Source organism: Neltuma alba, unplaced genomic scaffold (genome assembly GCF_004799145.2).
Source record: "Neltuma alba isolate B1F8T4 unplaced genomic scaffold, ASM479914v2 tig00007147_pilon, whole genome shotgun sequence".
In the NCBI taxonomy this organism is placed as follows: Eukaryota; Viridiplantae; Streptophyta; class Magnoliopsida; order Fabales; family Fabaceae; genus Neltuma; species Neltuma alba.
Window position 1 is genome coordinate 24,247 of NW_021634689.1, and position 12,916 is coordinate 37,162.

The 12,916-nt window shown below is 35.0% G+C and overlaps 1 protein-coding gene across 1 annotated transcript; it reads left to right on the forward strand.

Annotated features, from left to right (window-relative positions):
* Nucleotides 1-1,457: 1,457 nt before the first annotated feature.
* Nucleotides 1,458-8,497, forward strand: LOC114751888 (protein SDA1 homolog). The gene is made up of 15 exons (XM_028940576.1): nt 1,458-1,915; nt 2,275-2,451; nt 2,542-2,666; nt 2,745-2,880; nt 3,163-3,312; nt 3,407-3,460; nt 3,628-3,723; nt 3,804-3,863; nt 4,019-4,093; nt 4,178-4,231; nt 4,382-4,483; nt 4,569-5,219; nt 5,322-5,438; nt 6,047-6,154; nt 8,092-8,497. Exons 1-15 carry the CDS (start codon nt 1,505-1,507, stop codon nt 8,239-8,241), a joined length of 2,466 nt encoding a protein of 821 aa, XP_028796409.1. The 5' UTR covers nt 1,458-1,504; the 3' UTR covers nt 8,242-8,497.
* Nucleotides 8,498-12,916: the final 4,419 nt, after the last annotated feature.

Sequence of the window (12,916 nt, forward strand, 5' to 3'; positions counted from 1 at the left end):
TTCTGACAACTGCTGCAAAATTTTGTAGCAGGTTTGACTATATTTGCAGCGGTTCTCAAAATTGCTACAAATGCATTTTTAACGGTTAAAAACGCTGCAAATGTGCAAAAATAACGGTTGCAACACACCTTTTTTTTTTTGGTAGTGGGCAATGTTATTCTATTTTAACACTTCTATCTATTCTAACATTTAACACTTCTAGGAAATCTTGAACCCACACTTTTAGAGCAACATTGCTTTAGGTGAAAACTTTTAAAATTTGTAGCAGTTTCTGACATGTATTTGTAACGATTCGGACAACCGCTGCAAAATTTTGCAGCAGGTTTAACCATATTTGCAGTGGTTTTTTATAACAATTGCAAAGTACTTTTGTGACACACATTTTAGTAGCGGTTCTCAAAATTGCTACAAACGAACCGCTACAAATACACAAAAATAATCGCTGTAAAACATTTTTTTTTGTAGTGGGTAACGTTATTCTATTTTAATAATTCTATCTATTCTAACGCTTTAACACTTTTAGGAAATCTTGAACCCACTCTTTTAGAGCAACATTGCTTTAGGTGAAAACTTTCAAAACAAATTTATATGTTAACCCAATTTTAAAATTTTAATTAATAGTACATTTGGTCTTTTAATATAAAAGTTAATTGACTAATTTGAGTAGATTAAAAAAATTATTTAATTAGTTATTTGTAATAAATAAGTGTTATCTTTCCTAAAATATCATTGTTAATAATATGTGTTAGCTAAAACTATTATTTGACGAAATATTTAAAATGTGCAACTACTATAAAGATTATCAAGAGAAAACAAAGTATATTAGAAATCTTATATTTAAGACCAAATTTAATGTCAAACTAACTTTTATATTAAAGACGATTAATTATAAATTAATTTCAATTAAGCTATTGACAATACCTATCTTTTATAACTTATTTTTCCCTCCTATATTTGTTCCTCTCAGGGCCTGTTTAAGAAGACTTAAAAAATTTCTTATAAACACATTTCACGTAAATCGAGACAAAGTTTCTCTTACATGTTTCGTATTCCGTAAATCACTATTAAAAAACTACTTATAAACTGTTTCAAATGGGCGCTTGGTCATTTGCGTGTTTTGAGCACTTGTGCTTATGGTTTATTGGTTCTTAATTTTTTTACTCTTCATTTACATTTACATTTTAATTATTATTAATTATATAATTTTTTGTATTTCAGGTGAATGAAGATATAAGAGTGATGATAGAGGGGTGGAATAAGATTGTGATTTGTGAAACAAAAGGTAAGCACATGAAAGACATCTTATCATGATTTATAAAAAAATTCTTATGAACACATATTTGTCGCATATCCAAAATTTTTATTTTTATTCTTTTGGCGCGGACACCGAGTCAACTCCGAAATGCGTCGGTTGATAGAAGCTCAAATGCGTGTAGGGTTTTTCAAGGTTTTTCTCTCTTTCCCTTGGAGGAAAACATTGGCGCAGCACTAACAGGCTCGCTCAATGTCTCATCACGCCACCTCCGGCATAACGCCGGAATCTCTATTGGCGTCGGGTCGGAGTTCGGAGAAGCTAAGCCTGCCGTCACTGCAATCTAAAATGAAGTGTGACCCTGAAGGATACGAGTCTGAGCTAGTCCTTCTCTACAACCAATTCAATTCGTCGTTGGAACTCTTTCAGCAGCAAGCGGCGATGAGTTTCACCTCTATTAGTGGCATTGGTAGCGACTCCTCCGTAGCCAAAGACCTCGGTGACAGGGCTATGTTCTTGGCTCACGTCACTCCCTTCTATCCTACGCATCTTGCTGATTTCCCCAAGAAGCTGGCGGATTTGCTTCACTCTGCCGGAAGCACGCTACTTTCTGGGCTTCGGTGTCACCTGACGCAGGCTCTCATCCTCCTCGTAAATAGACAGGTATGCTATCAATTGGCTTTACGATTTGCATGAGATATTCTGGCCGAAGACTGAAAATTGCTAAACCTTTCATTAATTTAGTTTCTTATCGTCGGATATAACACGACAGACTTATAATTTAAAAATGTAGTGAAGAAATACTTCATTATGTTGTATCGAAAATTTTGTGAATATCTTGTCAAGGCGCTTATTGAGTTCCCCGCCATGTTAACCATTATATTTGCCTATATAATCCCCAAGAAATATGTTTATTGTTGATGTTATTTTACAGTAAATGGAGAACTCTGACGTATTTAAATTTGAAAGGCTGGAACATGCCTCGCTATCAAATATGATTTTTCTTTTGCTTTGTATGTCAGATTGTTGATATTGGGGAAACACTTTCATTGTTCATGGATCTCCAAACCCTTGATGACAGAACGTTAAGAAAGTTGGCGTTTGATCATGTTGTTCATAGCATTAGGCGCATGAATCAAAAACATAAAAATGAAGCCAAGAATCGAGCACTTCAAAATGTCTTGTTTGGGATGCTACAGGTTAGTGAACATTTAGAAGACTTCCTATCATCCGGTTCCTTATATGATTGGATGTCTTGTAACTGTGGATAAATTTTCACATTTTAATAGCAAGAAGATGTAGCAAGGGCTAAGCAAGCACTGATCACTCTATGTGAACTTCACCGGAGGAAAACATGGTTTGATGATAGAACTGCAAATGCCATCTGTACAGCTTCCTTTCATCCATCGTCAAGGTATCCATTTTACTAGGCGACTTTTTTGTAATTTTATATCTGTCATGGAATTCATGTTTTAATATCTGTATTTCTCAGGATCATGATAGCTGCTTTGTCATTTCTTTTGGATTATGAGAAGATTGAAAATGATGAAGACAGTGATGATTCTAGCAGTGAAGATGAATCATCTGCACAACCTCAAGTTCTCCTCAGTAAGGAGGCAATTTACAAGGTCAGGTGTGCACTTAAGGAATAGATTAACCACTGAATTACTGATTGATAATTTTATGTAAGTGGATAGCAGATATTGTTGCCAAACTAACTACACTCGTCCATGTGCGCATGCAGAACATACTTCATATAAATTGATGTGAAAGATCAAAGATCCTACAATTTTAATTTTGCCTTTTCTTATTTCTTTTGTGCGTTGTGAAAATTGTCTTGGAGCAGGACAATCTACTCGAAGCTTGCATTTGAGTTGCCTAATTGTTGGTATCTTTATGAAAAAATTCAGGCACACCACAAAGGTACAGTAGCTAGCAAGAAAAAGAAGAAAGCTAAACTGCAGCGTGCCATGCGAAGCTTGAAAAGACAGCAACGCATGTCCTCTGGAAACAAGAATACCACTAATTATTCACCACTTAATCACCTGAAAGATGCACAGGTTTGCCCATTTTATTATCACCATTATTAATCCCTTCTGCATTTGGATTTTGTTCCACTGGATCAAGGACATCACTGTCACATGTGGCATGCAGGGTTTTGCTGAGAAGTTGTTCTCTCGCCTTCAAAACTGTAATGAACGATTTGAGGTGCATCCTCTAACTATAATTAAACCAACACTCCTCTGTTTTTATGATAAGGACACTTGATCCCCCCCCCCTCCCACAACCCCAAAAAAAAAAAAAAACTTGTCTTCTGAATTATTCGTAAAGATTCCACTTCCAATGATTTCTACTATTTACTTTTATGATTTCAGGTTAGGATGATGATGTTGAAAGTGATTACTCGAACAGTTGGACTTCACCGATTGATTTTACTTAATTTATATCCTTTTCTTCAGAAATATGTTCAGGTACCATATATGATAAATCCGTTTTAAGTTGATAATTTATCCATCCCTGAAATGTGACTAAATCTGCATTTTGCAACCAGCCACATCAACGAGATGTCACAAATTTGCTTGCAGCAGCAGTACAGGCTTGCCATGATATGGTATACTATAATTTTTTTAATCATTATGAAATTATTGTTGTAAATTTTAATTAATAATTTTGCTCATCAGCTGCTGACTCTCCTTATTCCTCTTCCTCTGTTTTCTTTCATCTTTGTCATTCTGTCTTTCACTGAAGCTGTTGTGTTGTAAGCAGGTTCCTCCAGATGCAGTCGAGCCCTTGTTTAAACAGATAGTAAATCAGTTTGTGCATGACCGCTCACGTCCAGAGGTATTCTTGGTCCTCTTAACTGTATAATTCACTATATAATTCATTGTCATGAGACGGGTGCCTTACTTGGCTCGATGTTGCTAGGCTATTACTGTTGGATTAAATGTGGTGAGGGAGCTATGCATGCGCATGCCCTTGGTGAGTATCCCAATCTCTTGTTTCAGATATGTTCTCTTTCTGCTGTTTCAATTTTTTAATGATATCCCGGGTGCTGCTTTTAAATTTCTTAATTTTTTCTTCTGTTCTACACAATGGTATCAAAGTTAACCTTTTGCTTTTTGAATCTAGCTTATGACGGAGGAGTTGCTACAAGATCTTGCACTATATAAGAAGTCACATGATAAGTCAGTTTCAATTGCCTCCCGATCTCTGATTGCTTTATTCAGAGAGGTACTGCTACTTGGTTGTTTGGGCTTGGGCTAGTGCATGCACTTGCTTTTTGGCCATTCAATCTTTTAATATTGTTCTTTTGCAGGTTTGTCCTTCACTACTTATAAAGAAGGACCGTGGGCGGCCTATTGACCCTAAGGCAAGACCAAAAGCCTATGGAGAAGTTAGTGTTGCAGCTGATGTTCCTGGTCTTGAGTTGCTACAGACTCTTGACAGTGACAATGACCAGGAGGACGATGATGCAGATGACTCTATACTTAGTGGCTTTGGCAGTGATGGAGAAAATGGTAATGAAGAGAACCAAGTGACTGGTGATGATGTTGGAAGTGAGGATGATGTTGCAGATGGTAGTGATGTTGGATCAGAAAATGTCGATAATGAAACTGAAGATGAAGAGGACAATCTCGAAGACAATGAAAAGGTTGATGAAGATGATGGTGAGGGTATGGAACATGATGATAGTGATCTAAATATATCTAGTGATGCTGAACTATATGCATCTGGTGATGACGATTCTCTTAGATATGGTGGTGATGACGATTCTCATACATCTGGTGATGATGAGAGCGTTGATATAAAGAGTAAGAGTAATCAACCCTCGGACAAAAAAAGGAAGTTTACTGATTCTGGTGAACAACTCAATGTTGGTGATGCAAGTCTTCGAGCTCTGAAGAAATTAGCCAAAACAGATGGAATACTTTCTAATGAGGACTTCCAAAGGATCAAGGAGCTAAAGGTTTGTGTTTTTCTTTTTTTAACTATCAATTGCTCAGACAGTGGAATTCCTAACTTAAATATCATTTACACTATTTTCTATTATTTTGTTGGTTATCCACAGACAAAGAAGGAAGCTAAAAGTGCATTGGCTCAGCATGGGTTAGCAAAGTCTGCAGCGGTAAAGGTTGCAAGCTCTGATCAACTTAGTCGGAAACCTATGGATCCTGCCAGGCTTGAAGTAAGTAGTTCTGTCTTGTTCAGACTTCAAATTTTTTTTGCAGATGATCTCTAGCTGCAGGGCAAGCTGGAAAGAAAATGCAGTATTTTGGTTCAATAAGTTTGATGTCCGTTTCAATTTAATTGCCCTTTTAAATTTATGCCAATCAATTTGTTATGTGGTTTACATTATTTTTCAAAACCTGGATAATTCCTTAGGAGAATTGTTCACGAAGAAATGGGAGATTAATTTTTCTTTTCTTAGCTACTCCTGCATGGAGTTTGTTGCCAGATATAAATAACGGTCTATCAATTTTCAAGAGATTGATGGTTTTATTTGTTCTTGCTTCTTTGAGCATCAACATGGCTTCTGATGAGTTTCCCCTTAATGTTGTTTTGGCTGAATCCCTTTCTCATTGTTGCTTTAGGGTATTCATGCTAAACTCACGGAAAATAATGAGAACACTCTAGTATTTTAGTCAAAATTTTAGGACTAATTCGAAATACATTGTTTCTTCTCATTGCTATAGTATTTGTGAGGAGATATTATTTCTAGATCGGGTTCTGAAAAGGTGTTTCCCTTTATGTTCTATATTACATTTATTCTAACCACTCACATTCATCTTCTAGGTTCACGTGAGGAAAAAACTAAGCAAAGATGAAAGATTGGCATTGATTAGAGCAGGGAGGGAGGATAGAGGAAAATACATGGCTCGAGCAGCTGTCAAACAGAAAAAGGTATGTTGTTTTTTCACGCAATTCCTTCGGGGTCCTATTTTTGACTGTTGCTGTTTCCTTCTGGAGTTTCTGTGATTCACGTTTAATAGTCTTTGTAGCATGATCTTGTTAACTCTACTGCCGCCAAAAAAAAAAAAGGTTTTAGATCCTAGGCTCCAATGCTAAGGGTGACCAATATTTTATGTAAGAGGAAGCAACGATATAACCAAACCTCAATCATTTTGCGGTCTCATGGAGCTGCATTTATAAACTGATGCAGTCTTCTCTGGGGATGAGGGCAATGAAAAACAATCTATGGTGGAAATATTCATCTCGTGATAATTTCTAGCATAGAAAAGATTCTTTTTATTGAAAAAGATTTTCTTTGCATTAAAAAATGTCCAACAAAATATTCTCATTCATTTAAGCATTCAATTGGTTTGGAGTTACGTTACATAAGAAAGTTAACAAAATAGTTAAAAAGATGTTAAACTCTGCTTTTTATGTACATTTAAAATCTATATATCTATATAGTTGGCCAAAAGAAGTCTAGATATCTATATCTACACATAATATAAAATCTATAGTTTGTCTAAGTAATCACAAGCCATGAACAATGTAGTTCATCTCATCCTCGGTGTAAAGCATGGGTCCACAATCTAGTTTAAATTTGTATTTAATTTGTACATTTTCCATTTGAATAACCCCTTGAAGCCATACAAATTAATAAGAATTTTTTAAGGAAATGAACATTGAGTAACCTTTGCGTGCTCGCGATCCACACTTTGTTACCAACTCTTGGCATCTATTCAATGGTCCCTTGTAACCTTGCACATATATGTCTTCTCCCTTTTGCCTTATGTGATAGTTTCTACTTCTTCCTTCTGCCTTTTTATCACAATACCAAATGCCTTGTAATGGTTAGTGATTGACTCATTGACTGGCTTGTAAGGAAAAGTGTTTACTCAAAAGTTTCTTTTGACACATCCTTTGGGAAAATGGTTCGCTTGGGCTTTCTCTGGGTGTCAGCCAGTGGTCTTCTTTTGGGGGATTCTATTTCCAAAGAGATTGGAAAATCTTTGGAGCTGATGATTCTTTTACTTTTATTTTGAAAGGACTTCTTATCTTCATTAAAATATTTTGTCCCAAAAGAAAAGAGGCCTTGCTTGTTAGCTCAAACTAATCCTTGGGATATGATTAAAAACCCCTCAAAGCTGATATACAAACAGAAATTAGGCTTTGTTTATCTCGGTTTTTTTTTTTTTTTTGCAAAAAAAATTCTGATTGAAGGTACTGGGTCCATTTACCCAATTCAAGCACGTTTCTTCTTTGGCCATGGGTAAAAAATATATCCAAGTGCTATTTTCCGCTTTTTAAATTGGGATATGGCTGATTACATATTCTCAACCCTGCATTGGAAGTTTGAAGAACACCTTTAAAGCAACCATTCAGCTTTTCTTTCGTTGGGTATTTGACCTGGATCCGGGCTTGAATGTTGATAGGTTTTGATTTGTTTGTGAAGATTGCACCATTGCACCTCACAACACCATGTGTTGGGCGCTCTCTTATATGACTAATGTAGTCTCCAAAAAAAAGAAAAAGAAAAAGATCTTACTCCCTTAAGAAACCAATAAGAAGCGGGATGAAGAGGTATATTTTAATCTTCATTTCATTCCTGATATGAAAGGGGAAGGTGTAACTGCAATTGAAATATAGTTCACAAGATAGAAGGCTGACCATTGTCACATTGAGGTGACGCATGATTTGGCCTGTGTATAGAACTTAGTTTACAAGTGTTTTAATTATCAGTATTTCTAAATTATTGATATTGATTATTGATTGATTGTGTAGTTTTGGTTCTCCTAGAGAGAAATCATCATGAATGCATTTTAGTTTTGCTTCTTGATGCCTTAGAAGTTAAATGGGATAATTGATTGATTGTTGGTTGGTTTGGACAGACGGGTGGCTTGAGCAATCGCCAGAAAGAGCATAAGAAGAAGATGCCACTGGCGGCAAAGAGAGATAAGGCGGCGAAATCTCGTTTAGAGAAAAAGAAAAAGCACAACCGGTCTGGCAAACAGTTCCGAGGGAGGAAAGCCTGGAAATAGCCGCTCATATGCGCACACTTTATGAGCAATGCAGTTTTGTTTTTCATCTTTTGCAGCCATCTATGTCATTATCATAGGAGCTAAAAAATTCACTTGGGTTCTTTTTTCCTCCTCCTAGTATCAAAAGGAATGTAATGGAATGTAATATAGTGATGATGATAATTGGAATTGGAATATTTTTAATTTTCATATTTAATTTAATCATAATATAGGCCGAAAAAGACTAAATGACCCCCATGCTTTCCTTCCTCCACAATCTTCACTGTCATCTCAAACGCCGTGAGCATTCATTTCCAACCTATTATTTTCGCCTTGCATGGATCTGGTGGGTTCAGCCTTACAGATGAATAATTCCAAGTGTTTCTTATGAGAGTATTATTTTTTCTTACCCTAATATATTTGCAAAAGCAACCAAGGAACCTACGCTTCCCACATTGCATCTTATGAAGCGGGAAAAAGAAAACAGAATGATAAAGTAAACTGATAATTTCAAGGTTAGTTAAAGTTTCACTCATGATTTGGTGAATTTTTTTAACTTACCGTCACAAATAATATCTTCTATCTTGATCATTGAGGATACTTGTATTCTCTTGATCAACCTATCAATATCTCTCCCTCTAGGAATCTTTATCCAGAATCCCTTGCACTTTTTTTTTTTTCCCTCAACCAGAATCTAATAAAACCATTCTCAGATCAAATGTCAAAATTCATATCCTTCTAGAGAAATATGAAAAACCCAATCCTGCTATTGGTTTCATTGATACTAGAACCTACAGAATGATCATGAAACCATATCCTTCCTTATGAAGAATGGATTCCTTTCGATCAATATTTTGTCACTGCAGATTCAAAGTTATTCAAGATTGACTAGATTACATAGAGAAAGATTGGTATCCAATTCTTTTCAAGATGTGTTTTATGGGTTAAAGTTCTTGGAAGTGATGTCCCTAGGAAAGATATTCTCATTGAATTTGATACTTATTATCACACTAAAAATCTCCAGGCATTGCCCAGAGGAATCAGATATAAAATTTTTTTTAGTGCATATACCAAAATTCCTAGTCTATTTGAAATCCAACAAGCACTACCAGGATATGAAAACATTCGGGATCATCTTTTAAGTTTTATGTTGACAGTCATCAACAATTTTCTCATCCATTTCCATTATGGAAAATCAAAAGTTTTTTTTTATAATAAAACTCCCTTTCAAAAAGGATGAAGACATCAATCCCACAAAGGTTTTTCATCCAGGAATGAATCCAGAATACCTCAAACTTGCCAAGGAAGAATGTTCTGCACTTTTCAAACAAGGCCTTATTGAACCAACAAAGTCTGATTGGGCTTGCCAAGTATTCTATGTTGAAAAAAGATATCCAAAGAGAAAAGAAAAGGTTAGTTATTAATTATAAACCCCTCAATATTTTTATCCTAAGATGACAAATTTCCTTTACCAAAGCTTAGTTCACTTAAGTCCATCTTAAAGATGCTAAGATCTTTTCTAAGTTTGATCTTAAGGCGCGTTTTTGGCAATTTGGGTATTCACCTAGAAGATCGCCATAAAACTACTTTTTGTATTCCAAATGCCCAATATCAATAGACTGTTATGCTATTTGGATTCAAGGTTGCCCGATCACTATTCCAAAAGGCCATGACTAGAATCTTTGAACTTATTCTTGATAATCTTCTCATCTATATAGATGACCTTTTGATTTTCTCAAAAGATGAAGATTCCTATAAGCTTTTATTAGCCTAATTTGTGAAAATAATTGAAAAATATGGGATCATCATATTGGCAAAAAAGAAGAAGAAATAGGTGTTAGAAGAATAGTGTTCCTCAGAATGAATTTTGAAGATGGTTAGTATTATCCTAGACCACATATTACAGAAGAACTGCTCAAGTTTCCAGATGAAAATCTTACAATAAAGCAAATTCAATAATTTTTGGGGATTGTCAATTATCTTAGGAATTTTATCTCTCACGTGTTCAATCACACCAGTTAGCTATCCAAGCTTTTGAAAAAGAATCCTTTCGCATGGGGAACATATCAGATTTTAGCTGTCCAAATTTTCAAAAGAATTGTTCAACATTCACCTCCTTTAAAGATTCCTGACAAAGGATTGTGAATCCTACAGACTAATGCCAATGATAATTTTTGGGGAATTGTTTTAATTGAAGAAGTAAGTGGAACAAGATTCTACTGTGGACATGCAAGTGGGCAATTCAAAGAGTCAAAAAAGCATTATCATGCTACTTACAAGGAGATTCTTGCAGTCCAAAGAGGAATTTAGAACTTCAGTTTTCATCTCAGTCTTTATCAATTCAAAGTGGAAATAGACAATATGTTTTTCCCAAAATGCTTAATCCCAAGGGAAAGATCTTACCAGATAGCCAATTACTCTGACAGAAAGATTAGTTTTCTCACTATAAATTAACTATTTATCATATCAAAGGTCACCAGAATACCACTGCAAATTACCTCTCAAGATCTCAGAAAATTTCTCATCCTTCAAAACTCTTATCATTCTCCACACACTTACCTCCTTACATTCTAACCATCTTTGAACCAGAAATGCCTCACAGAATGAAAGCCACCATTTTTCCTCTTGGATCTCGTCTTGAAACCCCAACAGATGTCCAAAACCTCGCCAGAAGTACCATGTTCTACTGGCTGCACCTTCTTTTCATGAACACTAGAATTCACCCATATCTTCAGTATTTTAATCATCAAAGGACCTATACTAGAAGAACTTTATGGTATATTTGGTCCTTCTCAGCCAAATACACCTGTGCTATAGCTTTCTCAACTTTGTCTATCTATCACCATCTGTGTGACTCAAGAAACCAAATTTCTCTCTTGTCACCCTCTTTGAGATGCTTGCTCCTTTTCCTTACTGGAGAGGAAAACTTTACAATATTCTTGATAAATATAATATTTGGCACGCATCATCCTCAAAGCAGAAAAAACTTTCTTGTTTGTTTACTTTTTACAGGTATTATGAAAAAACGTTGATGGAAATCTTTATATAGATAACCATCTAAATCTCTAGATTACTTCCCCCTTATGGCCAAAAGATAAAAAGTTATTAATGGAGAAACTTGGAAAAACATTAACTCTGCTTAATGAACCAGACACAGGAGAAGACTCTGCATGTCTTTCTCTTGGATCTTTTCCTCCAAATCCTCCTAATTCGCCACAAAGGGCTAGTACTTCTTCAACTCTTGAAATTTTTTTAGAGGAATTTCATCATGCGTGCTGTTATACCTCCAATTCCAACAAATACTTTTCCAGCAGAAGGATCTGAGGATCAAGGGAATTCACAAATCCAACTCACTCAACCTGAAGGACTCCATCTCCCTCAACCAAGTTTTCAGTCACAGACTCCATTTTTTGCAGGAGAATCCTAAGATCCTAACCAAGATGATGATGATGAGATTTACTCATAGAGTTTGAAAAATACCAACTCACTAGGAGCCATAGGCCATCTTCACACTACACAACAGGATCTATGATTATGATACTGACAACTCTGACTCAAAAGATGTTATAAACCTATCCCCAAGTCATGAACCCATATGCAAAAGCTTGTGATAAGCATAATCATCAAGGAATCTATTTTGTGTCATGTCAAAAGATAAGAAGGACCAGCTAAGAATATGCTTTATATCATATGTATGCTTTAACTTTATCTTGATTAAAGTGTATTTGTCTTGTTGTAATAATTAAAGTAATTTTGTCTTGTTGTAATGATTAAAAGCATCTTTGCCTTCATGTCATGTCGTAATGATGGTGTCTAGAATCTTTACTTTTATTTTTTGTCATGTTATGACTCAAAGTTTTTATATAAACCACGCTCTGCTATTAGTTAGAGGCAGAAGAGGTTGTAATAACTTTTTTGTATAATATCAATGTGTTTTCCTAATGAATTCTTTCTAAACTTCTATCATCTTCTGAAAGTCTTACTTATAATATCTTTGTTTGTTATTGGAGATTCTGAGTATGCTTTACACTTGCCCCTCTAAGAAGATCCTATATATTAGAAATAGAATTTGATCATGATTCATTAAGGTGTTTTTAGTGATGATTTTATCAGTTATTCTAGATCTGGTATTCAAAGACAAGAGTCCTAACATGGCTCATTGATGAGTTGAGAATGAATGAACTTACTTGGACTAAAGTTTTGGATATCAAACCATGTTAACTTAGTTTGCTAACACTCTAAAGTGGTATCATTGCTATGCATGAGATAGGTTGCTGGATGACAGGGATCACTGGATCTGGCAACAATATACTACCCATGATTTTAAATACAAGAACTAGTTGAATATTCAACTTAATTTTGTCTTGAGGACTATTAAAATTAAGTTGAATATTCAACTTTATTTTAATAGTCCTCATGACATTATACATTAAAAGGTTTTTATTGTAATACAAATGATTAACAAGAGTATTTAAAAAAATAATTTATTATAAATAACTCATTTAACTAATTTTTTTAATATTAACAAATTAATTATCTAGTTCTTAGAAAAACTAAGGGACTTTGAGGGAGCTTTCGGTCTCTCTTATGCTTTAAGTTCGTTGACCCAAATACATAAATGTTTTCAGAGGCTTGTTTAATTCCAGCACAAACCGTCTTAATCAACTGGGCCAAAAAGAAGAGCAAAGGTTAAATA